Source organism: Lactuca saligna, chromosome 6 (genome assembly GCF_052625555.1).
Source record: "Lactuca saligna cultivar CGN05327 chromosome 6, ASM5262555v1, whole genome shotgun sequence".
Lineage (NCBI taxonomy): Eukaryota > Viridiplantae > Streptophyta > Magnoliopsida > Asterales > Asteraceae > Lactuca > Lactuca saligna.
In genome coordinates this window covers 29,859,837-29,886,949 of record NC_136422.1, presented here as the reverse complement: position 1 = coordinate 29,886,949, position 27,113 = coordinate 29,859,837, and the positions used below count along the sequence as shown (strand labels likewise).

Below are 27,113 nucleotides of genomic sequence, written 5' to 3'. Positions count from 1 at the left end.
GTCAGCATGATAAGGCGAACACACGAACCATACATACGCAATGGATAGATTTTTTTTTGATGTTTGTATGCTGTAAATGGCACTGCTGATTGGTTCTCCAATTATGAACGCATACACTACTGAACAAACTGCATATCTATGCTTGAAGGCTTGACATGGTTGTTGACATTGACTGATTCTCTCAAATAGATAAGTACTAGCCTTTCTGTTATCTGTTTATCAGCTTGAAATGACATTACATATTTCTCAGCTTTCCCTGTATGTCAATTTTATGCAACTCTTTCAGTTTTTTTATGCACTAATAGTCACCATCTGCTTCTTTAGTGTTCTATTTTGGAATTTGTGTTTTGCAAATCAACCAATCTCATATCAGTATAGATCTAGAACAAACAGCTAAGGATTCAGAGTAAAAACTCATAACATCTCTAGAACAAAGCTAAAACAATACAATATCACAATTTATCTTTGGGTTAATACAAATTAACTGCTGTCTCTATGAAATCCTAAGCTATGAATCAAGCCACTCTGGCCATCAACAGCAGACATTGTCTTTTCACCAAAGCTATATGTCTGCTGTTGCTCTTTATACATGCCATTTATATCTCTATCTCTAATTTGCATTTGCATTTGCATTTGCATCAGTCTTGGTCTTTGCTCTCTTGCTAGCTGGAAAGTGTAGCCTGGCCATAAGTGGGCGTGGGGCCCGTGTCTTCTGGTCAAATCCCCTCACACAAACAAATCCTGAATTACATCATTAAAAGTTAAAACCAAGTCTTAAGAAAAAATGATTAGTGTAACATAACATTATTATAACTTATAAAGATCTATGATCTATATGATATCTACAGACCTCTCCAGAAGCAGTATTGAATATCTTCTGTTGTAAGGCCTGTCAGATAAAAAAAATTTACTTCTTGTGAGTTTGGTATCCATTTTAAATGATTCAAACTTTTTTCTTTCTACCTTTGAATATTGTTGGTATAGAAGTACCAAAATACACTGTTCTTCTTGGTAAATTCCATAACCAAGATCTCGGGACATCAATTGGATTAAGGCTTGAGTCATGGTCTGCAAACACCTGCATTCCAATAGAATTTGTTTGTTTCAAACATCACAATAACATTTAGTAAAGAAAGAACTAAAAGAAAAAGAAAAATACTTGATTATCAGAAAGAGTTCATGTTAAGCAAAGTCATACCTCATTCACTTGAAAATATGTCCCATTGAGTGGAAAGCTCCCTCTCATTGCAGTTCTACATGGTATCTGTACATGATTTGTATTTTTAAAATTGAGAGATATGAACAGGACAATGTATTTGAATTTACATACTGATTTGAACAATTATTATAGCATCTTTCTTTCGTTACTTTTTTTTTTTTTTTTTTTTTTTTTTTTTTTTTTTTAATATCTACAAACTCACCAAGAGTGTCCCTCTAACAGTTTGGTTATTTGCTTCTCGTGTGCTGTTGCAGAAAAAACATGTTTCTTCATTACATAATGAGCCAGATTCTTGGGAGGAACATTGTCCAGCTGGCGGTTGAATCGAATCTGCAGTTTCACCTATTGGTATAAACAAACAAATAATTCAATCAGCATTTCACTTTCACAAAACCATTTATATTTAATTCTCTCATTTTCATTTCATCCACTCACCAGGTGTCCAAATTGCAAGAAGGTATGAGCAAGGATCATCAGGCTCTCGTGTGTCCATCTGTAATTCATGACACATTTGTTAAGAAGCATAAATCAAATCAAGAGCATTTCATATTCTTCATAAGGTACACTTACCCCTTCCAAAAGAGGATGTGAATCTGGAAGCTCATATCTGCAAAATTGATACCAAAAAGCCATTAGAATTCACAAATCACACAACTGCTAAAAATAACATAAATCATCTTTTCACAATCACTTACACTTGATGTTCTGTTCTTAGTTGGCTGACATTTTTAAGTTTAGGTACAGGGATTGCTGCAGCTTCTGATGTTAAGGCAACTAGTGCTTTTGACAGGTCACCTTCTCCAAGTTCCATGTGTCTTTCCATGTAAGTCTGCAAATTCTGAGTAAACTCTTCCATGTTTAGTTTAATCATAGGAATTTCTTCACTGTCTTCTTCACAAAAATCCTCCATATCAAGCTCTTGTTGTATCTGTTCTGGCTCTGGTGTTGTGGGAACCTCAATTATAGGCTCTGGTGACAATGGCACCTCCACTATAGGCCCTGATGTTGATGCTACTTCAATTATTGTCCCTGGTGTTGATGATTCTTCAACAACAGGGTTACAATTTTGGACTTCAGATAGTTTTTGTTGTTCTTCATTAGGTTGATTGCAATTTTGGAGTTCAGATAGCTGTTGTAGTTGTTCATTAGGTTGATCTGACATTCCAATTAGTTTTTGACCAGTTTTGTTTTCTGTTATACTTGCTACACTCCCCTCTGGTGCTGGTAACCCTAGCCTTGCACTGCAGTAAAAATTATAATTAAAACTTTGACTTTGACTTTGACTGTGATTAATGTCAATGAGACAAAAATCATAATATTTTGTCCCAACGAAAAAGGTGGAACAAGGAGAGTCTTGCTCTTGATATCTTGTTTGTGGAAAAGACATAAATGCCCTTTAGTTTAAGTATGTCTGACCTTGCGAATGCACTTGCAAAATGTCTACATTCTCCTCTCATTGGACATGCATTGCAATTTGGTTTGCTCTTTGTGCAAAAAACCTTTCCAAATGTAATCATCTGGTAATGTAATTCATACCTGTAAATAAATAGAGAGTTTTAATTAATTAATTTTTTAATGTTTAATTGTTTATATGCATAGTGTTAGATATTAAATATTAATGCATGAAAACAGTTGGCATACAAAGTTCTCTGGTCAAGCTTGCAAAGTCGTGGCCATAGGTACTGCTGAATCGTCTCCAAAACTGGATACCTGTGTAGAAATTTAAGTATTATTTTTAATAAATGATAAAGTTTTAAATTTTAATAAACAATTTTACAAAAGTTTAGTACTTACAATTCTAAAAGATGCAACTGAAGAGACTCAGGAAGTGGTTGCAGGGGTACCCATCCGAGTCTTACAGCTATACGCCCCACATTTGTGTCAACCTAGTTCAAAGCATTCAATCATTCATGTCAAAATGTTTGATTATGAATATTACAAAACAAGTCCCTGTGCTTTTTCATTTTTACCGTATTTAGTCCAAAATTGAAAAGTTTCTTAATATTAGTCCTTATTTCAAGGTTTCATATTCAATTTGGTCTCTGGAATCTTGAAATAAGGAACAAATTGAAAAGCGTTTTAGTTTTGGACTAAACATGGTAAAAATCAGAAAGCATAGGGACCATTTTTGTAATTTACTCATACTAAAAATGATGAACTATAATATCTCAGGAATAATTCTTACAGGGAAGGCAAGATGGTGAAGTGTTAGAAGTCGAACACACTCTACACTTTTCAATCCCAATCCTCTAAAGCTTAACAAATACTCCCTGAAATCATAAAAAAATATTAGTTACTATTTCAAATAATATTAATTGTAAAAAAAAAAATTCTAATGGGCTTACTTTGCTTTATCAGGGGGAACATCTCTTAACCATTCAAGGTCAACACTTCCATGGTCTTGTACAATCCGGTCAAGCAAGGCCTGTATCAATGCAGATATTTACACGGTATGCCATTTATATTTAAATAATATCAAAATGTTTATTTATTATAAAAAATGACATTTATACAATCATACCTTAATTCTTGTTGCAAGTACATTGTTCATACCCCTTTCTTTTATGGCATCAGCAATATCACTAACATCTGCGTTCATTAATGCTTCATAGTCCAATGAATCCATTGTGTAAGGAGTTCTCTCTTTCTTTTCTTTGACTTCAGCTTGTAATCTTAATTTATCCCATTCAACTTTAACCTGTTTCTTTCCAGCTCTCACTTTATCAATTACAGATCTACCCTTATCAACTGTTTGACTACTCCCACCTGAATTAAATTCAACCACCTTATCAAATGCTTGTCGCACCTCATTGGTTTTGTGGGATTCTTGGGAACTTATTGTTTCGACCGTTTTACCCCTAGCTTGACTTGCAGATTCTGCAGATAATCCACTTTCTTCACTTCCACACTCTTTAGGTAGAAGGGTATTTTCAGAACCATTGCAACAAGGTGATGTGTTGGATCCTTGCATGTGAAGTAACTCAACAAAAGAAGTGTACTCATTAAGACCAGTAGCTTGACACCTATCCTTTTGTTGCTCTTCATTAGGTTGACACCTGTCCTTTTGTTGTTCTTCAGTGGTTTGACTTTGACTTTGACTTTGACTATGAACAACTGATGATTGTACAGAGCTTGGAGATGTATCTGTAGAATTCTGTGAGGAAATTATATCTTCAACTCCACATTCTGAATTTTCATTAAAGTCGACTGTATACGCGACATTTTTAGAAACTTCATTGCTGTATACAACTTCTCTTTTTTCATTATCCTTCAACATCATGGTTTCTTCTTCATCTAAAGGCTCTTCAACAGACACAACTGAATTCTCTTCATGAAGAGGTTCACTGCTGCTTTTTGACTTGGAGGGGTATCGTGATACAAGAGACATAAATGCCGAACTGCAAATGCAAGTGAAAATATAAACTTTTTTGTTTAATGAAAAAAATACAAAAATTGTTTTTTATTATTAATTTTTAATTTAAGTTTACCTTGATAAATGATCCGATACATTCTGTGTAAGAAAAACCCCAATCACAGAATCCAAAACAGATCCTTTCCACCGAGAGAATCGTCTGTCCCCTGCAAAACTTACATTTTCAGTATTGATAAATTTTCGAATGATATTTTTGTGAAAAGACGATTCTAACCTTGGACAAGATGCATGCGAGCTATGAACGAATCTGCTCTTCCACTAAACACTCTTCGTTCTTCTTCCCACCACTTTGCTTTATCCTCATCTGTTCCATCGATTCCTTGACTATTTATATCTTCCAATAATAGCCTCCAAACTCTACTTGTTTCATCATCAAGGTCAACTTTAGGCCTTGGCTTTCTTCTTCTAATCGGATTAAACAACCCATCATATGGAACTACACTCCCATGTCCTTCAAAAGGAACAATAGCATTCAAATTCACATTCACATTCTCATTCTTTTCATTGTTTCTTGACAAGTAAGGAACAATCGCCACCCTGTCCTTTTCCTCCATCAATCCATTAATATCCATCCGCTCAAATTGCTTAACAAGTTCATCAAAATTCCATCTTAAATTTGGTTGACACCCTGCAATATTTGAATATATCACACAAGGATTTTAAAAGTTTAAAACAGACACATTTTTTTTTATTTTCAATTAATTTAGTATATATAATATATAAAATATAAAATACCTAAGTTGTTTGTGAAGCTTATTTGGTCTTGATACGAAGAAGCCACCACCATAGTGGTTGTTGTTTTCTTTGCACGTTTCTTGGTTGCTTTACTCACTTGGATTTCCGCCTCATATATTGCTTCTCCTTTAAATCCAGTCGATGCTTGCATGTATCTGTAAGATTGCTGATCATAACTTACTTTTATACCATTTTCCCACACAGATATCATGGAAGTCTTCCGCTTTCTGATTCTCCTTTTCTTGCTAATCACAGGTAAGCTCACTGGTTTGTTATTATTATTACTACTGTTATTGTTATAGTCTGTGTACACTGATAGATATGCCTCCAAAGAATCAGGAAAAGGCGACACTCCAACTCCATTTCCATTTCCATTTTCAATCTGTTGCTTTGATCCCTGTGCACTTGTGCTGCAGTTTGATTCATTCGGACTTGATACATTAGTAATCACTCCTTTCTCATGAGTTTCTTGCAAGAAATTTATCCTACATTTTGCTGTTTTGTGACTTTGATTCCCATCGCCATTGACATCTTTAATGGATCTTGATCTCCCCTGTTGGGTTTCAGTTTTACTTGGGGTGATAGGGGTAGTGCTTGTAGAGCATGTTTTCTCAACCTCATCAAAGTTGATTCTTCTTTTACATGATTTTTCACTTTTTTCTTCTTCATCTTTGGTCAGATCTATGATTCCCTCAACAACAGGTGTTTTTGTTTTTGTTTTTGTTGGTGTCGATTTTTCAAGTGGTTTTCTCCTGACGTATTTTCTCTTTCCGGTTGAAGAACCATCGGGCTTTGGAGTAGCGGGCTTTTTTGCACTTCTGGGCTTACGCTCTTTTATCACCTTCGGTCTGTGCTTTCTCCTCCGTTGCTTCGGTTGTTGTGGCGTTTCATTCAAATTGATTTGTTCACTCAATCCCTTTTCTTGATTCGATTCCACAATTGTTGAAATTTCAGCTTCCTGTGATTGTGCGATAATCACCTCCGCCACCGGTTCTGTTACGACGGTTTCCGGTGGTGGCGCGTTTAGATCGGATAAGAAATTATGAAGCTTTGCCGATCCATTGGCATCTGCGAGGGCAAGTAGATCTATACAAGGAATACTATGCCATGGTTCCACGTCATCAATGGAAAACCTAATATTATTACCATTATCACAAATTCCACCGTTGATCTCGAAATTTTGACCCAAATTATTCTCCCAGCAGCTGAAATTCTTGTTCGCTTGTGAATCTTCAAACAACGCTTCATCAAACGGAGTTTGTAGCCAGTGTTTTGAGATCGTGTTTTCCGATCGGCTTGGCTTTGCTGGTGTCGCCGGAGCATAAACGCCGTCAGCTGGGTAAATTTGGTGAGAAGATGAACCTTCCCCCTCTTTATTATCCATTTTCGGAAAAAATAAAGAAAAAAGCACAATTTTTTTTTTCTTATTCTCGCCTACCCTAAAACTCTAGCGATTCTTATTTCAACAAATTGCAGCGAAAAAAGGAACAAAAATAAAAAAATCAGATTTTACAGTGTTTCCGCTTCGCCATCAGTCTGCCTTCAAACGCTATCCTGCAGAATAAATCAATTCGTCAAAATTGATAATTTATCGGGAAAATTTATGCTAATTATATTATATATCCCAAATAACCATCAGATCTTCCGGTATACAGCAAATGGAGGTTGTGAAAACACGAGTAAATAATTATATACACCAAAAAACGTAGAAAACGTAAAGTTTGTGTTAAATCGGATGTTGTGGTAGATTACTAGGCGTCTTTCATCGCCGGAAAAGATGAATACAATGAAAAGTGACTAACCTCGCTGACGGGAGTAATCGGAGACGTAGATTTTATGGCCGGAGATCTGATTCAGTCGGTGGTCGGCGAGAAAAGTTAATTGGAAAGCAGTGGTTCAGTCCATAGAAAGAGAGAAAGAGGGTGGAGAGAGAGAGAAGCGAACAGAATCAGAGTTTTTTATTCATTGCTTCTTGTTCTCAGTTAGTATTTTGATACCCCTTTAGTTTACGTAAAGTTCTGCATGGTATGGGTTCGCGGGAGATAAGCTGTAATTCGAAATTTATAACGGTTTCGAATTACACACGTGTAATATTCAAACATATTAAAAACAAAACATAGATAAGGAGACTGGTAGTTAGAAAAGGTGTGTCCTATTCAAATATAGGACCCACACAAACTGACAAACACAATCTAAATTTCTTTACATATTATATAAGATTAAATGCAAGAAAGAATAATATATTTTATTTTTGTCGTGTGATATCATATTTTTATATAATATATTTTGATGTCATATATTTTCTTTAACTTTTTATCGTAACATCGTAATCTCATTTGTTAACGCGATGTTTTTTCAATCTATTTTTATTTAGAAATTATAAATAACTATGAAATTTAAACTATAATAAAGTTATATGTGTTGATATCTTTTTATAATATGTTATTTTTTCAATTTGTTTTAGAACTTTGTATTTTCAAATTGTAGAGGTTTTTTTTACCAAATGGGTGTATTTGAAAAAATATTTATCAAATAGGTGTAGTTTCAAATATATTTACCAAAACAATATTTTTGTAACTCTTTTAATATTTTCGTCTATTGTTTTAATTTTTAGTGTTTTTTAATATAATTTCGACGTTTTCTAACCTTTGCTATTAACTTATATACAAAAATTACAAATATATTATAATAACAAATTAATGAAATCTCAATAAATATTCTTAATTGTAAATAAGATTAATTGATAAACAATAATGTTAGACATTGTAGATTAAAGCCAACATCGAACGTGCGATATATTTTTTGGGTATAAATCCAATAACGACTTCTTACAAAAACGGAATGAAAAAAATAAATAGTTCTATTGATTGAACCGATTAACTTTAATGTCTTTGCATTCACATTGGCTTAAAGAGATATTTTTTTCCGATTATGATCACTTTGCCTATAAATCCCACAAAGGTACCTTTTTTTTTTCTTTGATGTTCATTCCATTTCGTAGTCTTGTTGAGCGAGGAAGATCTTTTTTATTTTGTACAAGTTCTAAATTTGGAAGCAATTATCTGGATGAAGAGTGCGGCCAATACGCTTTATGAGGAAGTGGGGAAAACTCAGATGCCCAAGTAGAACAATATTCTGCAATGGAGTAAAATCTATGAACATATTGCCAACTATTCAAGGATAGTTTGACACATACACTTAAAACTTGAGAACAAAGATATTTAATATATCTCTAACTTACCACATGTTTTTTTTTTTTTTCAAATTAACTACTTGCACATTTTTTCTTTTTTGAGTTATCAACTCAAATATATCTTTCTCTTGATTAAAAGATCTCAATGAGTGTGCACTTGCTATTGACATTAAAACCACTTGTTTTACAACAACTTGAGGAGTATACTTGGGTACTAGATCCTAAAGGACGCCTTACTTCAAAATAATGTACCAATCTATAGAAAGTAAGTTTGACACAAGTTGTGATTGGTAAAAAACGAGCAAGAAACGGTAAAATAGACCAATCCGACCAATAACTATTTCTAAACATCGATCTATTCTTAAACCAATTAAAGGATAACAATTGAATTTCATCTGCCACCTTGAGCGAAGAATTTGTCCTATTGTTGAAGACCAAAGCATTATGAGTTTTCCAAATAACCCACACCACTGAGTATAAAAGCGTCAACCCCAATTTTTTCCTCTTTTTACTTACCACTGGGATTTTTAATATAGAGATCAAGTCCTCAATATAGGTTGGAGCAGTAACAAACAAGCCACTCTATGCTCCAAACCAAATCCAAATATGTGCAGAAAAAGAGCAATTAAAAAAAACATGCTCTATGGACTCCATTTTACTTCCACACCATTTGCAAGACAACTAATTAATCACAACCCCTATAAGCAATAAATTATAAGCAACTGGGATCTTGTTACAAGTAATCTCCAAACGAAACAATTAACTTTGATAGGTACCCAACTTACCCATTGAAAGTCAGCCATGCTACAATTTGCACCTTGATTTAACACCATTAAACCTCTAAGAGAAGAAACCAAGAACAGCCCTGAAGAACTACCTTTCCACACCCACATATGATCAGAAACGGACAGAGTTGTACCTGCCACATCAACTTCTAAACCCTCAAGCTCAGCCATCTCTTTACTCCTCGGTAACCTCTTCCAATCTGTAAGCAAAAGAGATCCGTCTCTTCCTCCAACCTGTATATAATCTCTAAAGACTATTAAATATCTAGTAAACAGATTTTTTTCTCTTTTTATTAATAAAATACTAGGTAATGCATATAAGTTTATTTTGCTGCAAAAGTTTTATATAACACAAAATAAAGTTTTCATATCTATGTTGTATGTACAAGTTTTATATAACAGAAAATAAAAATGCTTATATATTTTTTTTTAATAAAATAATAATAATAATAAACAAGTAAGAGCTTCTCAAATGATAATTCTTTTATAGTTAATTTTTAAACCCTCAAATCTAATTTATTCATAATCTAACATATAATTTACATCTGTCCACAATATGATTTGAATTTTCGACCGCAAAGAAAGAAGATAATACCAGATACTGTTGAACTAGAAGTAGAAGTTGTTTAGTTTTTTTTACAGCTAGCAGTAATATAAATTATCCTAAAACCTTTTACCATTGTGCATAGTTACCTTTAATGGTTACTCCAAGGTTTATTAGCCTATAAATGGCTATGTAATTTATTTACCTTATGTATTTTGATCATACAATAGTAAATTAAATATATTTTACCAGTTGATTTATTTACTAATAACGCAATTATTAAATTTACTATTAATACAATATTAAACTAAATATATATTCAAATAATATCACTAAAAATCATTTGTCAAATAATAAAATTACATAAATCTCAAATATTAAACTCGATTATATGCATTTGGGGAAAAAGGATTTCTAAAGAAAAGTACACATTAAAAAAAGAAAAAAAGCATAAAGGTATTCTCTAACAATAATTAAGCCCTACCTGGTAAATGTAGGAAACATTAAAAAAAAAATACTAATTTAATAAATATTTTTAAAATTATATTAAATTCAGAAATATTTTTTTCAATAACCTATTTCGTCGGTTAAAAACTCTCGTAGATATTTAAATTAAAACAATAACTGTAATAGGTCAACCACTAAGATTCTCCAACGGTCATGCATGTGTGATTGTGAAAAAAGTTAATTACTTCCCCTTTATCAGAGTTTGTATTAAATTTATGTAGTCATATATTAAAATATTACATAAATAAATGTGAAGTTATTGGGATTTGGGAACCGCTCATCATTATGTAATTTCGGAGGACAAGAGGGGTAGAACCGTACTTTTACCATTGAAATGCCTTAATAATTATTTATGGACTAGATAAGAGGTAAAATGATACTTTTGTAAGAAGGATGCGGACAAACGGCGTGTCATGCGATTCACTGGACTAATCACGTGAGTCTATCAACACGTGCCAAGGGCTTACTTGGCACACTGCACATGTTAAATCGGTTGGTAAGCATTTTAACAGCGTCTACGGCTCCTTTTCATCACATAAAACGTTTAACGGAGGAACGTTAGCTTCTGCAACGTCTGTTTTCTTCCTAATAATATTTGATTTGTGGTATACAATCTGATAAAGAAATAAGTGATAGTTAAATGTTTAGAATATTTTATTTCAATACACTAACACATGTTATCTTCTTTTGTCTATAATTAATGTTTTAAAATGTTGTATGATATACGTTTATAAAATATAAATTATTATGTATAGAAAAAGTTATTGATGCCCTCATGTACCAGAGGTCGCTGCCGAGCGTCGCCGATGCCAGACCTCACTACCGCCACCTGACATCTCTTACTCACCAACTCTAGATTTCTGCATGATCCTTCAACATTCCATTGTTGTGGTTTAGGATAATTTGTGCGTTTGATCCCGAACTTTTTTTTTTTTCTTTTAACTCACTCCATCACTATAGTTTGATTTTGTTGCGTCGTTGGTCCCTAATTGATGTAAACAGACTATTATGCCCTTATGTATTTCTTTTTTAATTTTATGTTTTTTATTAATCATTATATATATATATATATATATATATATATATATATATATATATATATATATATATATATATATATATATATAAAATCCAAGTTCCCGGGCCCATCCCCTATTCCCCCAAATATTGCTGCCCTCATGTACCAGAGGTTGCTGCCGAGCGTTGCCGATGCCATACCTCACTATCACCACCGGACATCTCTTACTCACCAACTCTAGATTTCTGCAGGATCCTTCAACATTCCATTTATTCTCCATCAAATAATGGCTTGATTTCTGTGTGTTATTTCTAATGAAATTTCCAACAACACGAAAGATGACCACCGTGGGTTTTCATGGCAGGTGGTTGTGCTGCTAACTAAGCAGTTATCATGGTCGGAAATATAATAGCGGTCACCGGCTGCTTTTTGAAATCATGGTTCTCGCGGCGTTATAGCGTTTTTTATATTATATAGAATTTATATATATATATATATATATATATATATATTAAACTGTTAATCAGTAAATCATACTATAAAGTTCAATTCAATCCAATTAATTAGTTAATCAGTAAATCATAATTCGCATATCATATTTAGTTAATCATACTTCACATATCATAATTAGTTTCTCACATTCTCTAAGGTTTATAGAAAGAATTTCACTCCTAATTAATTTTATTCTACTCTTTAGAAGTCATTGGGTGTGAACCAAGAGAGGGATTCTAGTTTGGATCCTTATATCCAAACAAGGTGGCACACACAAGGTCTCAAGCAAGGAGATCGTTAGTATTGAAAGAGGTATGTAATTCTTCATTCTTTATGTTTTAATGAGATACCTATAATAACATGAAACTTAGATCTTTAGAATGTATGAACATATATGATTATTGTTTTGTTTCTGTTGCACTATGATCATGTGATTAGATACATAGAAAACTTAGTAGTGGTCTTCAAGGGCGTAGCTACATACACCAAAGGTAGGTCCTAAGACTTACGTACATTTTAATATTTTCTAGAAATTTTTTTAAGACCCATATTTTAGTGTTGGAAAAAAATAAGGACCTACCTAATTTTTAAAGAAGGAGCCACATGGTTTTTAGTTCTAGATTCGCCGCAGTTAGTCTTAGAGCATAATTTCATGATTACTTGTACTTTACAACCCCCATGATTTGTTTAAAAGTTTCTTGTAATTAGAATAAGAAAAATCAAAAAAATTAAACTTGCTAGACGCAGGTGCGATGCGTCCCGCCGAAACTAGGATTTTCAGATTGCTTTCCTTATTGATTTTAAAATTTAAAGTTATTCAAATTTTGGATAATTACCTTTTAAAAGATAGATATCACTATAAAGACAAAATTGCAAGAATGGCCCCTGTGGTATGTCAAAACTAGCAAGTTTGGTCCAAAATGGGTTTGGCTTGCAAGGATGGTCCAATAGTTTCGTTTTGTTGCGAGTTTGGTCCAAATTGGTTTGAACTTTTTTGTAAAGATGATTTTACCCCTTATTATTTTATTTTTCATTTTTGTTTTATTACCAACATGTAGCACCTGGTTTCCGGTATGTGAATTTTATTTGAGTATTTCCCTATTTTAGCCTTGGACTCGGCGAGTCATAGGTCCGACTCGCCGAGTAGGGACGAGACTCAGGACACGTTTAAGTTGGCGACTCGGCGAGTCCATATCCCGGACTCGGCGAGTCACCGCTGCTGGATGAAACCCTAAATTTCAAGGGTTTGCACCCTATTTAAACCCTCATTCCGCCCTAAACTCGTCCCCATTCACCCCCAGAACTCCCAACCTCGTTTATACCCTTATTTCCTTGAGAGATTGAAGTGTTTTGGAGTGTTCTTGAAGATTTTGAGGAGAAAGAAGAGTAGATCAAGAAGAGGAGAAGGAGACCAGGCATCTTTGTGTCATCTCAACGTTTTCCTTGAGGTATAGCTCGTTTCCCCTCTGTTTTCAAGCTTGTAATCTCTTTTAGCTTCATAGGAGTCCTTCTTGGGCTCTTCCCCAAGCTTGTTTGTGCTTTGTGGGTTGTAATAAGTTGTTAGCCTTTAGATCTAGGCATGATTTAGTCCCTGGAGCTTGGATCTAATGCCTTTATGGGGTCATATTGCATGAAAGCCCTAGATCTACCTCTTTTGGTGCACTTTGAGCCTTAAAATCCATATTGGTGAATATCTACACGTAAAGTTGGAAACTTTACGTGTGATTTGTGTCCTAGAAGCCCAGATCTGTGAATGGCATGGACTGGAATCGAGCAAATCGGTGTATTTGATGGATGCATGGCTGCGACTCGGCGAGTCGTATATGTGACTCGACGAGTCTGGTCGCGAGTCACTGAATTGGTCCCTTTATGATGTATCGAGTTGAGCCGTGAGTCACAGGGGGTGACTCGGTGAGTTGGAAGCTGAACTCACTCATGATAGGACTCGGCGAGTCAATGCCCTGACTCGGCGAGTCCAAGGCAATCTTCATAGATCAAGAACAGACTCGGCGAGTTGTTCATACAACTCGGCGAGTCTTAGCATAAGTGTTCTTCGGATGAAGACGAACTCGACGAGTTGTTCATACAACTCGGCGAGTAGGATGAAGAGGTTGAACGTCAGTCTAGAAGATGAACTCGTCGAGTCATAGCCTAACTCGACGAGTAGAAATAGGGACTCAGGACAATCGTCTGATAGGGACTCGACGAGTTGGAGAGCCAACTCGGCGAGTCGGGTCAACTGAAAGTAGACTCTGACATTGACTTAGAGCTAGACCAGGGGTAAAATGGTCATTTTACCAAAGGACAGTTAACAGTGTTTGATTGAGTATGCTGTGGGAATTGCAGCCGGAGGATTTCCGGAGCAGCAGCAGTCAGTTAGTTCCCGATCAGTTTAGCAGCTACTTTGAGGTGAGTTACCTTCCAGTAGTGGTGGGTCTAAGGCCACAATGCCGGCCCACCAGTAGGGGACGTATGATAGATGATTGTCTTTGTGATATCATCTAGGTTTGCTATTACCTAATATGTTATATGCTATCATGATACGTTATATGCGATAGTAGTAGAGTTCGGTTGTTAGGACCGCAGGGTAGTCAGATACCCCAGAAACGTCTGACAATATGTGATGATATGTTTGTATGTTGGCATGTTATGTTATGCGATAGAGGTAGCAGGAGGGGACCAGTCCCCGAGGATCGGTTGTTAGGACCGATGGGTAGTCAGCACCCCAGAATGGCTTGACATGGGTAGTCAGCACCCCAGAATGGCTTGACACAGGTAGGACGACACCCCAGAATGGCCGTATGGGTAGGTCGGCACCCCAGAATGGCCGTACCGGGTAGTCAGGCACCCCAGAATAGCCTGGCAGTACGTATGTTATGTGTTTGTATGGTATGTGGTACGTTGGGGGAACTCACTAAGCTTTGTGCTTACGTTTACAGTTTTGTTTTCAGGTACCTCTTCACCGAAGGGGAAGGAGCCGGCGCGGTAGCGGCACATCATGCACACACTCTGGTTTCCGCATTTACGAGATTCACTGGGATTGTAATTTGATATTTTGATGGGATGTATGGTTTGACTTTTTAAAACATGGTTTGCGATGTGTTATGGTGTGATCAAACAATGTTTTTATCTATTAATGTTTTCTAAAGTAATATTTTAAAATGAAATTTTCGGACATGAAAATTGGGTCGTTACAAGTTGGTATCAGAGCCCTGGTTTGAGGGATTCGGACTCACCTTCGGGGGTGTCTGAACTCAAATCTAGGGATTTAAAGAACTTTTTTGAAAATGATTTCGAACAACGAGAAAAGAGTTTAAGATAGAACAAAAGTGTGTGTGATGTGCGCGACCGGCCGAGCTCAAGTAAGTACTCCCCAAAGTACCCATACCAGTTTATGTTATGTTTATCAGCTTTTGTAGAACAGCATGCTAGAATAGGGCTAAGGATCTAGGAACGATGCCTTATGTGCCTGCCTTATGTGTTCTATCTATATGTGAATTGCATGCTTGTATAGTGTAGACAGCGGTAGGGTAGCCTGTTAGGGTTTGCCTGGTAGTATAAGCTAACACGGTGTGCTAGTTCAGCTCCTCTCTATGAGAGCGGAATTGTTTGAAGTCGTTTTTCCTTGTCCGAATGCTGCTTGCTTCGTGCTAAGTGGGACTCCGAATAATGGGAATTAGCCATTAGGCGAATACGTCACACCACATGTGATCATAGTTGAATAATCTTAGAGTACCGGATTTAATCCTACCGCGCAGCTCTTGTTTGAGTCCAACTGTTGTAGGGACGAGTCGGGTACTCGAAGGATTATCTGAGTCTCGCCGCATGTGATGGTGTTCGGGTGATGGCTAATTGGCATTACAAGGAGGCCTGCAACAGCTGAGGATTGAATCGGATAGAGCCGGAGGTTTCCCTAGGGCGAGCCGGGAATGAGTATAATAGTAACTAGCCTTAGTGTAAGGGATCTGGTGGGGTCGAGGCAGTCCTTGAAGAAGGTACGGATAGATGTGGAAGGTAGTATGGGCCCGTACTACTGAAAGCAGAGGATTCGTACCCGAACCAAGGAAGGCCAAGACAAGACCAGGGAACTTGTAAGTAGCTATGATTCCTCAGGGAGCACCAGTATATCTAATGATTGTTGTGACGTATTGCAGAATGGTAGTACTTCGATCGAGGCCGGTGGACGGCGGTTCTGGAGAAGGGTCAGGTTCGGGATCAGGGTCCGAGCCGATAGATGAGGGGCTACGCGAGTTCATCGCGTTAGAGATCACCAGGGGCATCCTTGAGTCGACTCCCATTATCTTCGGGTCGATCAAGGAAGGGATCATGGAGTTGATGGAGGATCGCCTACGGGCATTCAGGAGCGATTTGGCATCTGGCCAGTCGGGGTCACGCACACTGTCCTTCAAGGACTTCAGGGGCAGTGGTGCGCCGGATTTCCATGGGGTAAAGGACCCCATTGCTGCCAGGCGATGGATTGCAGACATCGAGTCTGCACAGCTGACTAGCTTCTGCCCCGAGTGGGTCGAAGGTGAGATACGCAGCGGGGTGTTTACGGGACCGAGCCCGGGATTGGTGGGAGTCAGTGGGTGACTCGTTGGGAGCCTCAACTATCGAGGCTATGACCTGGTCGGACTTTGTGACCAAGTTCAGGGCAGAGTTTGCGCCAGCTGTCGAGCTTCAGCAGCTGGCCAGGGAGTTTCTGGATATGAGACAGACGACGGAGACTGTGGCGGAGATCACCGCCAAGTTCCGGGAGAGGGCTTTGTTGGTGCCCCAGTATGCTGGTGACGAGGATATGAGGAGGACTCGTTATCACGATATGCTTCGAGCTGACATCCGGGAGCATGTTAGCTTTTCGGCTTGCCCTACCTTGGACTCTATGATCGCTAGGGCAAGGGAGAGGGAGATAGATTTGGAGCACATCCGGAAACGAAAATTTGAGGAGGGACAGGCAGGAGGGGCTTCGGGGAAGAAGCCCAAGGGATCAGATGGGAGGCCGAAAGGCCAGTCAGGACCGAGCCGCTGCAGGAAGTGCGGCAGGCCGCACGAGGGGGCGCGCAGGATGGGATCGTCAGGCTGCTACAAGTGCGGCAAGTTTGGGCACATCAGCAGGGATTGCACTGCTCCTGCGACAGTTGTTCAGACATCGGAGTTGCTGTGTTTTCACTGCAACCAGAGGGGCCATAAGAAGGCCAATTGCCCTATGTTGACAGTTTCAGCGCCAGTAAAGGCGCCAGCTCCAGCGACCCTGCGGATCACGGATGGCCGTCAGGGCAAGGTAGAGGCTCCGGTGGTGAGGAGCTGAGCATTCCAGCTGATTACAGAGGAGGCACGCGCCGCGCCCGATGTGGTGACGGGTATGATTCTTTCCTTCTATCTTATGTTTTATGTTGTTATGATATTGATATGTGCTCCGTGTTTATATATATGTATTAGGATCGTTCCATGTGAACGGCATCCCAGTTCAGGTATTGTTCGACTCGGGTGCATCCCGGTCGTTCGTTTCTCTTTCGCTTAGCAAGAGGTTTCATGAGACTTCAGGCGAGTTAGATTGCCCGTTAGAGGGAGAGATTGCTGACGATCGATCGGTGCAAGCATCGATGGTGTTTCGAGATTGCGTTCTGCGACTGTTTGAGGAGCGTTACCTGGTAGACTTGGTTCCCATTCCATTGCGTGGGAACAAGGTGATTATTGGTATGGATTGGTTGAGCCCTAATGGGGCAGTGATAGATTGCGCGCAACAGCTAGTGCGAGTCAGGACCCCAAGCGGGGGAGAGTTAGTGATTCATGGCGAACGGCCACAGTGTGGACCCACTGTATGTTCAACAGCGAGGGCTAGGCGTTATCTCCAGCAGGGATGCGCGGGATATGTCGCGTATGTGATGGATACTCGGGAGGCGGGTAAGGCGACCGTGAGCGAGGTCCCGGTGGTTCGAGATTTTGCAGATGTTTTCCCGGAGGAACTACCTGGGATACCTCCGGAGCGACAGGTAGAGTTCAGGATCGATCTTATTCCCGATGCGGCTCCGATAGCCAAAGCACCGTATCGGTTGGCCCCTCCCGAGATGTAATGCCCGGGTTTCAGGGCTAAGCATTTTTGTCAATGTAATAGTCTAGGTTAACTATTGTAACTCTTTTTGAAGTAATAAATATGAAATATTTGAGTATTATGTGAGTTATGTGTTTATTATTTAATTATAAATGTATAATTAATAAAGAATAAAAATGAGCGTCAAAATTAAAGTGTGAGATAATCCCGATATCTCTACATAAAGTTGTAGAATATGTCTCAAGGTTTCCGTACATATAAAGAATGCCGAAATCCGAGCTATAACGAAGAAGTTATGGCCCGCCGAAGTTTTACGGCAAAACCGGCACGGCACCGGGAGACGTAAATAGTGAATTTACGATAGAAGACTTTTTAGCCTTAGCAATCTAAACAAAAGTCGTAGAATATGTTAAACTAAGAACGTCGATAAAAAGAACGCCCAAATCTGACTTCGTATGAAGAAGTTATGATTTTTCTAAGATTCGGCTTAGTAGTGCACGGCCCGAAACTCGAATTTTAGTTCGAGCGGTTTTTGGCTTATGCGACCTAAATGAGAGTTGAAGATCTCATTCATAGGAACTCAACGGTAAAAAGACAGACGAAAACGGATTCCGTATGAAGGAGTTATGAACTCTTCGCGGTCATTTAACAGTCTAAACGCCTCCTACTGTTAAATTTGAGATCGTTCGAGAATTAGCCGACGGAGTCTAAACAAAAGTTGTAGATCTTGATTTTACCTACGTGTGGATATAAAGAACGTCGGAAACGGAGCTCGTATGCGAAAGTTATGATTTTTCTAAGTTTGAGGGCTGACACGGGATAGGGGTGACGTGGCACCACCAGAATTGGACACGTGGCACCACCAGAAGGCCACCACATGGACCAACTCGACGAGTCATGACTCAGACTCGATGAGTCCATCAGAATCCTCCCCTATAAATAGAGGTGCCGGGTTCCCTCATTTCCTCACCCCTCACCCCTCTTCTTTCTCTCTCTAAACTCTCTCTCTAAGCTCCCTAACCCCCCTAAAAGCCTAGGTAAACCCCCTAGCACCCGAAGGAAGCCCCGAGGCTCTCGGAGTCCCGAGAAAAGAGCCTTTCGGCTCGGAAACGCTGCTCCAGCGAAGCCCGGTTTTGCGAAAAACCCGCTGTAAGTGAGTTATGCCTACGCTATCTTTAGTATAGCTTATGTTTTAATATAGTAACATTATTAGGAACTTATAATGAGTATTTGGGCTGTTATTTAACGCTTATATAATAATAATAATAGTCAGACTATTAATTAGTCACGGTTATCGTTAGACTAAACCCTAGTGGTATCAATACTAGGTTTTATCAAAGGAATATCATTTTGAGAGTATCGAAGCGCTGTCCGAGTGCTGAGTCACCACCTAATCAGGTGAGTGCATAGTTACCTTCAACTTACACATAGATATGAAGTATTTAATATAAATTACGTGCTATGTGTGCATATTATCTGAATACTTGCTATCTATGCTGGATGAACGTTTTATACATGTTTTCAAAGATTTAAACTGTATATGTATTTTATATCTACAAAACGTGTTGGGTAAAACATGGGTAGATGTAATAGTTGCTGTGTGACAAAATAAAATAATGAGAGGCCTCGTTATAGATGTTATTGATGATCCAGTCATCTAGCGGAGTATAGATGACGACCACGGACTATTCTAGACAGTCCAGTGGAACACTAGCAGGCTCGCAACCTGTAGGTGTTTATTTGAACTGTGTGCTCACCAGATGTACTCCATCCCCCACATGGTTGCCTATTAGGACATTTATTGCTGAGGAATCCCCTTAGCAGTAGTGTCCATCCCGATGATGATTCTTAGGCTAGGTACCTTATGATAGGTGTTTAGGGACGTAAAGTGAGGATAACGGGAACGGGTAATCGAGTTATTGTTGATTGATGAAATTAATAAACTTATTTATTGTGGGTTGAAAACCCTATGTGCTCACTAGGCTCCCAAGCCTGACCCACTCAGTTTTATGTATTACAGGTAGTGGCGCATGAGCATAGGTGTGATGTTTTGGACGAGGGATTACGGATATAGGCCTGTAGATATGAAATAATGTAGTAAGGCTTATATTGTACTGTTTATACTTTTGATCTGTACGAACATGACATCCCGAGTCTTTTAATGAATACATTTCTATGGAAATGCTTTTGATAAATCTTTATCATATTATTGTTTTGGGACAAATTCCGCAAACCTTTTATTAGAAGATAACTCTGATTTTGAAATAAAGTATAAACAAAACTGGTCTTTTCTGGCCGTGATTTTGGGGATTTCACACGAGATGCAGGAGTTGTCTACGCAGCTGCAAGAGCTGCTGGACAAGGGATTTATTCGTCCGAGCAGTTCGCCTTGGGGAGCCCCGATTCTATTTGTGAAGAAGGACGAGTCGCATCGGATGTGTATAGATTACCGGGAGTTGAATAAGGTGACGGTGAAGAACCGTTACCCACTCCCGAGGATTGATGACCTCTTTGACCAGCTTCAAGGAGCATCTTGGTTCTCCAAGATTGACTTGCGTTCGGGTTATCATCAGATGAGGGTCAGGGAGGAGGATACGCAGAAGACCGCGTTTCGGACACGTTATGGCCACTATGAGTTTGTGGTGATGCCGTTTGGGCTCACCAATGCTGCTGCCGCGTTCATGGATCTCATGAACTGCGTTTGCAGACCGATGCTGGATCGGTCTGTGATAGTCTTTATCGATGACATCCTGGTTTATTCCAAAACCCAGGAGGAGCATGAGGAGCATCTGAGGGAGGTGTTGGAGACCCTGAGGAGGGAGAGCTTGTATGCCAAGTTCTCCAAGTGCGAGTTCTGGCTGCGCGAGGTGCAGTTTCTTGAGCACCTCGTCAACCAGAACGGGATTCTGGTCGATCCGGCCAAGGTTGAGGCCGTGATGAGATGGGAGGTTCCGAAGTCTCCATCTGAGATTCTGAGTTTCCTAGGATTGGCGGGCTACTATCGGAGATTTATCCAAGATTTCTCCAAGATAGCCGTACCCCTGACACGACTGACGAAGAAAGCCGTGGTCTTTCGGTGGGGACCCGAGCAGCAGGCTGCGTTTGAGATGCTGAGACAGAAATTGTGTGAGGCGCCGATCTTAGCCCTGCCTGAGGGCGTAGAGGATTTTGTGGTTTATTGTGATGCATCCATTTCGGGGTTGGGCGCAGTTCTGATGCAGAGGGGGCATGTCATTGCCTACGCTTCGAGGCAGCTCAAGCCCCACGAGGCGAATTACCCGACACACGATTTGGAGTTGGGGGTCGTGGTCTTCGCCCTCAAGATTTGGCGACATTACCTCTACGGGGTTCGTTGTACCATCTACACGGACCACAAGAGTCTGAGGTATTTCATGGACCAGCCGAATCTGAACATGAGGCAGCGTCGGTGGTTGGATGTGGTGAAGGATTATGATTGCGAGATCCTTTACCACCCGGGGAAGGCCAACGTGGTGGCCGATGCGCTTAGCCGCAAGGCGGCGCCGATCAGGGACGTATGCTTGAGGATGACCGTAGTGACTCCCCTATTGGAGCAAATTCGGGAGGCTCAACAGGAGGCTATCAAGGAGGAGCATCGGAAGAGCGAGCGCGTGGTGGGTCAGGTATCCTCTTTTGATTATGATAGCCGGGGTCTATTGACACTACACCATAGGGTGTGGGTGCCGTATCACGGGGGTGTCTGCCAGATTTTGATGGATGAGGCGCACAAGTCCCGATTCTCTATCCATCCCGGGGCAACGAAGATGTATAGGGATCTTCGTCTGAACTATTGGTGGCCCTGCATGAAGCGGGATGTGGCATGGTACGTAGAGCGGTGCTTGACCTGCAGGAAGGTCAAGGCCGAACATCAGAGACCGCATGGTAAGATGCAGCCGTTGGACATTCCACTGTGGAAATGGGAAGATATCACCATGGATTTTATTACAAAGCTTCCCAGAACCACGCGTGGAGTGGATTCGATTTGGGTCATCGTGGACCGACTGACCAAGAGTGCTCACTTTATTCCGATTCAGGAGAGCATATCGGCCGAGAAGTTGGCCGATATCTATATCAGGGAAATCGTGGCGCGGCACGGGGTGCCGGTATCGGTGATCTCGGATAGGGATGTACGTTTCACTTCCAGATTTTGGAAGAAGTTTCATGACGAGTTGGGCACTCGATTGCATTTTAGCACCACCTTTCACCCGCAGACAGATGGTCAGAGTGAGCGGACCATCCAGACTTTGGAGGACATGTTGCGGGCGTGTGTGTTGGATTTCGGTGGTAGCTGGGATACCTATCTTCCCTTGGCTGAGTTCTCCTACAACAACAGCTATCACGCGAGTATTGACCGACCACCGTTCGAGATGTTGTACGGGCGGAGGTGCAGAACCTCGATATGTTGGGGTGAAGTTGGCCAGAGAGTCATGGGAAGCACCGAGGTGGTGCTAGAGACGACCGAGAGGATCCAATAGGTTCGGAGCAGACTTCAGACTGCTCAGAGTCGGCAGAAAAGTTACGCCGATAAGCGTTGATCCGACTTGGAGTTCCAAGTCGGGGATATGGTTCTCCTGAAAGTGTCGCCTTGGAAAGGCGTCATTCGATTCAGGAAGCGGGGCAAGTTGGGCCCAAGATTCATCGGGCCGTTCAGGGTTGTAGCCCGGGTGGGCAAGGTGGCGTATAGGCTGGATCTGCCAGCCGAGCTCAGTCAGATCCACAGCACTTTCCATGTTTCGCAGCTGCGGAAGTGCTTGGTGGACGATTCAGCGGTAGTACCATTGGAGGATATTCAGGTTGATGACAGCTTGAATTACATTGAGCGCCCAGTCGCAATACTCGACAGGAAGTCAAAGGCTTTGAGGAACAAGAGGGTAGAACTAGTGAAGGTGCAATGGCAGCACCGCAAGGGTTCGAAATGGACTTGGGAGCCGATGGACGAGATGATGGAGCATTACTCCGAGCTGTTTCAGGATCGAGCAGCAGACTTCGAGGACGAAGTCTAAAATACGTGGGGGAGATTTGTAGCACCTGGTTTCCGGTATGTGAATTTTATTTGAGTATTTCCCTATTTTAGCCTTGGACTCGGCGAGTCATAGGTCCGACTCGCCGAGTAGGGACGAGACTCAGGACACGTTTAAGTTGGCGACTCGGCGAGTCCATATCCCGGACTCGGCGAGTCACCGCTGCTGGATGAAACCCTAAATTTTAAGGGTTTGCACCGTATTTAAACCCTCATTCCGCCCCAAACTCGTCCCCATTCACCCCTAGAACTCCCAACCTCGTTTATACCCTTATTTCCTTGAGAGATTGAAGTGTTTTGGAGTGTTCTTGAAGATTTTGAGGAGAAAGAAGAGTAGATCAAGAAGAGGAGAAGGAGACCAGGCATCTTTGTGTCATCTCAACGTTTTCCTTGAGGTATAGCTCGTTTCCCCTCTGTTTTCAAGCTTGTAATCTCTTTTAGCTTCATAGGAGTCCTTCTTGGGCTCTTCCCCAAGCTTGTTTGTGCTTTGTGGGTTGTAATAAGTTGTTAGCCTTTAGATCTAGGCATGATTTAGTCCCTGGAGCTTGGATCTAATGCCTTTATGGGGTCATATTGCATGAAAGCCCTAGATCTACCTCTTTTGGTGCACTTTGAGCCTTAAAATCCATATTGGTGAATATCTACACGTAAAGTTGGAAACTTTACGTGTGATTTGTGTCCTAGAAGCCCAGATCTGTGAATGGCATGGACTGGAATCGAGCAAATCGGTGTATTTGATGGATGCATGGCTGCGACTCGGCGAATCGTATATGTGACTCGACGAGTTTGGTCGCGAGTCACTGAATTGGTCCCTTTATGATGTATCGAGTTGAGCCGTGAGTCACAGGGGGTGACTCAGTGAGTTGGAAGCTGAACTCACTCATGATAGGACTCGGCGAGTCAATGCCCTGACTCGGCGAGTCCAAGGCAATCTTCATAGATCAAGAACAGACTCGGCGAGTTGTTCATACAACTCGGCGAGTCTTAGCATAAGTGTTCTTCGGATGAAGACGAACTCGACGAGTTGTTCATACAACTCGGCGAGTAGGATGAAGAGGTTGAACGTCAGTCTAGAAGATGAACTCGTCGAGTCATAGCCTAACTCGACGAGTAGAAACAGGGACTTAGGACAATCGTTTGATAGGGACTCGACGAGTTGGAGAGCCAACTCGGTGAGTCGGGTCAACTGAAAGTTGACTCTGACATTGACTTAGAGCTAGACCAGGGGTAAAATGGTCATTTTACCAAAGGACAGTTAACAGTGTTTGATTGAGTATGTTGTGGGAATTGCAGCCGGAGGATTTCCGGAGCAGCAGCAGTCAGTTAGTTCTCGATCAGTTCAGCAGCTACTTTGTGGTGAGTTACCTTCCAGTAGTGGTGAGTCTAAGGCCACAATGCCGGCCCACCTGTAGGGGACGTATGATAGATGATTGTCTTTGTGATATCATCTAGGTTTGCTATTACCTAATATGTTATATGCTATCATGATACGTTATATGCGATAGTAGTAGAGTTCGGTTGTTAGGACCGCAGGGTAGTCAGATACCCCAGAAACGTCTGACAGTATGTGATGATATGTTTGTATGTTGGCATGTTATGTTATGCGATAGAGGTAGCAGGAGGGGACCAGTCCCCGAGGATCGGTTGTTAGGACCGATGGGTAGTCAGCACCCCAGAATGGCTTGACATGGGTAGTCAGCACCCCAGAATGGCTTGACACGGGTAGGACGGCACCCCAGAATGGCCGTATGGGTAGGTCGGCACCCCAGAATGGTCGTACCGGGTAGTCAGGCACCCCAGAATAGCCTGGCAGTACGTATGTTATGTGTTTGTATGGTATGTGGTACGTTGGGGGAACTCACTAAGCTTTGTGCTTACGTTTACAGTTTTGTTTTCAGGTACCTCTTCACCGAAGGGGAAGGAGCCAGCGCGGTAGCGGCACATCATGCACACACTCTGGTTTCTGCATTTACGAGATTCACTGGGATTGTACTCTGATATTTTGATGGGATGTATGGTTTGACTTTTTAAAACATGGTTTGCGATGTGTTATGGTGTGATCAAACAATGTTTTTATCTATTAATGTTTTCTAAAGTAATATTTTAAAATGAAATTTTCGGACATGAAAATTGGGTCGTTACACAACAATTAAAAATAAAACAAAAAGAAAATATCTCCCTCCCCCCCCTCCCCCCTCTCTCTCTCTGACTCTCTCTCTCTTTCTTAACGACGATCCCCATTCCAAATCCCGCATCCACAATCTTCCAGATCGTGGATTCAATAGGTAAGAACAAAAGTTCTAAAATTTCATCAATTTGTGTCATCAGATCGCGGAGGGTTTGGAAGTATGTTTCTTATGATTCAAAAATTGACGTGAATTCATCCACGCGATTCTCGATCCCCCCTAACGCCTCCAATTTTACCGACGAAGGAGATAGAGGATAAACCAATCGACTTCAGAGCTCCGCTGTGGATCGCATTTTCAATCGTTGCGTGATGGGTTGAGGAGTTTGGAAGAACATATTTGACCCGCTTCACCTCAAGAGCATGTGTTCATTATCCCTCGTCCCCACATAATCATCAACATCGCAACACGCAAACCATCACCATCTCATCCCAAAACCATCACCTGCTTCACCTCTAGAACATGTGTGTATGTGTGTCTTGAATTGATTTTTTGTTGAACAGATTTTCTGGTGGATTTGAGAGGCAACAGTTAGGGTTGAGCTGAAAGTTTGCTGAATTTTAACTCTGACCGATATGCATATCCTTCTGCTTGATTGATATGCAGTGAAACAAGAACATGGCTTCTTTTCTTTTTCGTTTTTTTATTTTTTTGCTGGTGTAGTAAACAACAACAGGGGATGTCGATTATTGAAGTTTATGGAGGTGGGTGAAGAAGACGATGACTAGATGAAGCAATAAAGGTGTTCTCCCATGAGTGGCCGTGATCTATGAGGTGATGAACTTGAAAAAAACAGGTGTTCTTCCATTTGATAATTAGGGATCTAAAGACCTTGGTGTTTAGAGTAACATATTAGCGATTTGGGGCTAGGATTTACAATCAGTGAGTTGGTAAGATCATGAGGATAAAGCAGATTCATAACAAGAGTGGAGATGAATGTGATTGTGAATCGATTGTATGTGAGTTTACAAAAGATTAATGTGAACTAAATGTGTGTTTATCTACTTTTAGGGTTTTTTCTGTTTTTCCGAGAGAGAGAGGGGGAGAGAGAGAGATTTTTGTTTTTGTTTTATTTTTAATTATATTTTAATTGTTGGTAATAAAACAAAAATGAAAAATAAAATAATAAGGGTAAAATCATCTTTACAAAAAAGTTCAAACCAAATTGGACCAAACTTGCAACAAAACAAAATTATTGGACCATCCTTGCGAGCCAAACCCATTTTGGACCAAAGTTGCTAGTTTTGACGTACCATAGGGACCATTCTCGCAATTTTGTCTATTATAAAATATTTTAAATATGGATATTTATTTGGAAAAATATTATTTAAATAAAAGATTTTAAATTTGAATATTTATACTTGTATTAATTTAATATCATTTAAATGAAGATTTAAATTAGCATATTTGAAATTAATTATAATATTATCTATAATATTAATTTAGGAATTGTATTGTTAAACTAATATTAATTGTTATTATGTACTCACAATTTAATTATAATTAATAATAGACAATTAAATTTAAAAAGTTTTAAATTTACATATGCATACATACACACACACACACACACATATATATATATATATATATATATATATATATATATATATATATATATATATATATATATATATATATATATATATATATATATATATATGACATTTACAACATGTTAATGGGTTTTATATAATACAAAATCATGTACAACGTAGAAAACACTTAAGAATTAAGAAGGTATATACATCCTATAAAGGGTACGTCATAACACTTTGAAGACAACATATAATGAACAACAAAACTAGCATAAACCTTAATATAATCGAAATCATGGAATTAGAGTTACATACATTTGATTTGTTGTAGTAAACAAATCACTTCAATCCCTAGTAGTTATTGGACTTGAAA

General features: G+C 39.7%; 1 protein-coding gene and 1 long non-coding RNA gene across 6 annotated transcripts; one reads left to right on the top strand and one right to left on the bottom strand.

The window, feature by feature from the left end:
* Window positions 1-400: 400 nt before the first annotated feature.
* On the bottom strand, window positions 401-7,380 carry LOC145000249 (DNA glycosylase/AP lyase ROS1-like). The gene is made up of 18 exons (XM_078959444.1): window positions 7,190-7,380; window positions 5,388-6,941; window positions 4,867-5,280; window positions 4,708-4,798; window positions 3,741-4,617; window positions 3,565-3,644; window positions 3,405-3,489; window positions 3,014-3,105; window positions 2,861-2,929; window positions 2,636-2,755; window positions 1,915-2,460; window positions 1,790-1,826; window positions 1,655-1,712; window positions 1,422-1,561; window positions 1,199-1,264; window positions 964-1,078; window positions 851-889; window positions 401-741 (listed from the first exon to the last, which is right to left on the bottom strand). Exons 2-18 carry the CDS (start codon window positions 6,769-6,771, stop codon window positions 611-613), a joined length of 4,344 nt encoding a protein of 1,447 aa, XP_078815570.1. The 5' UTR covers window positions 6,772-6,941; window positions 7,190-7,380; the 3' UTR covers window positions 401-610.
* Window positions 3,180-25,130, top strand: LOC145000251 (uncharacterized). 5 transcript variants are annotated; one of them, XR_013661169.1, is made up of 6 exons: window positions 3,180-3,669; window positions 5,592-5,642; window positions 12,132-12,238; window positions 13,294-13,374; window positions 14,273-14,335; window positions 16,081-17,266. It is a non-coding gene; the product is annotated as an uncharacterized LOC145000251 (long non-coding RNA). The 5 variants fall into 5 exon arrangements; XR_013661168.1 differs by lacking the exon at window positions 16,081-17,266 and adding an exon at window positions 14,878-15,178; XR_013661171.1 differs by lacking the exons at window positions 13,294-13,374; window positions 14,273-14,335; window positions 16,081-17,266 and adding an exon at window positions 24,915-25,130.
* Window positions 25,131-27,113: the final 1,983 nt, after the last annotated feature.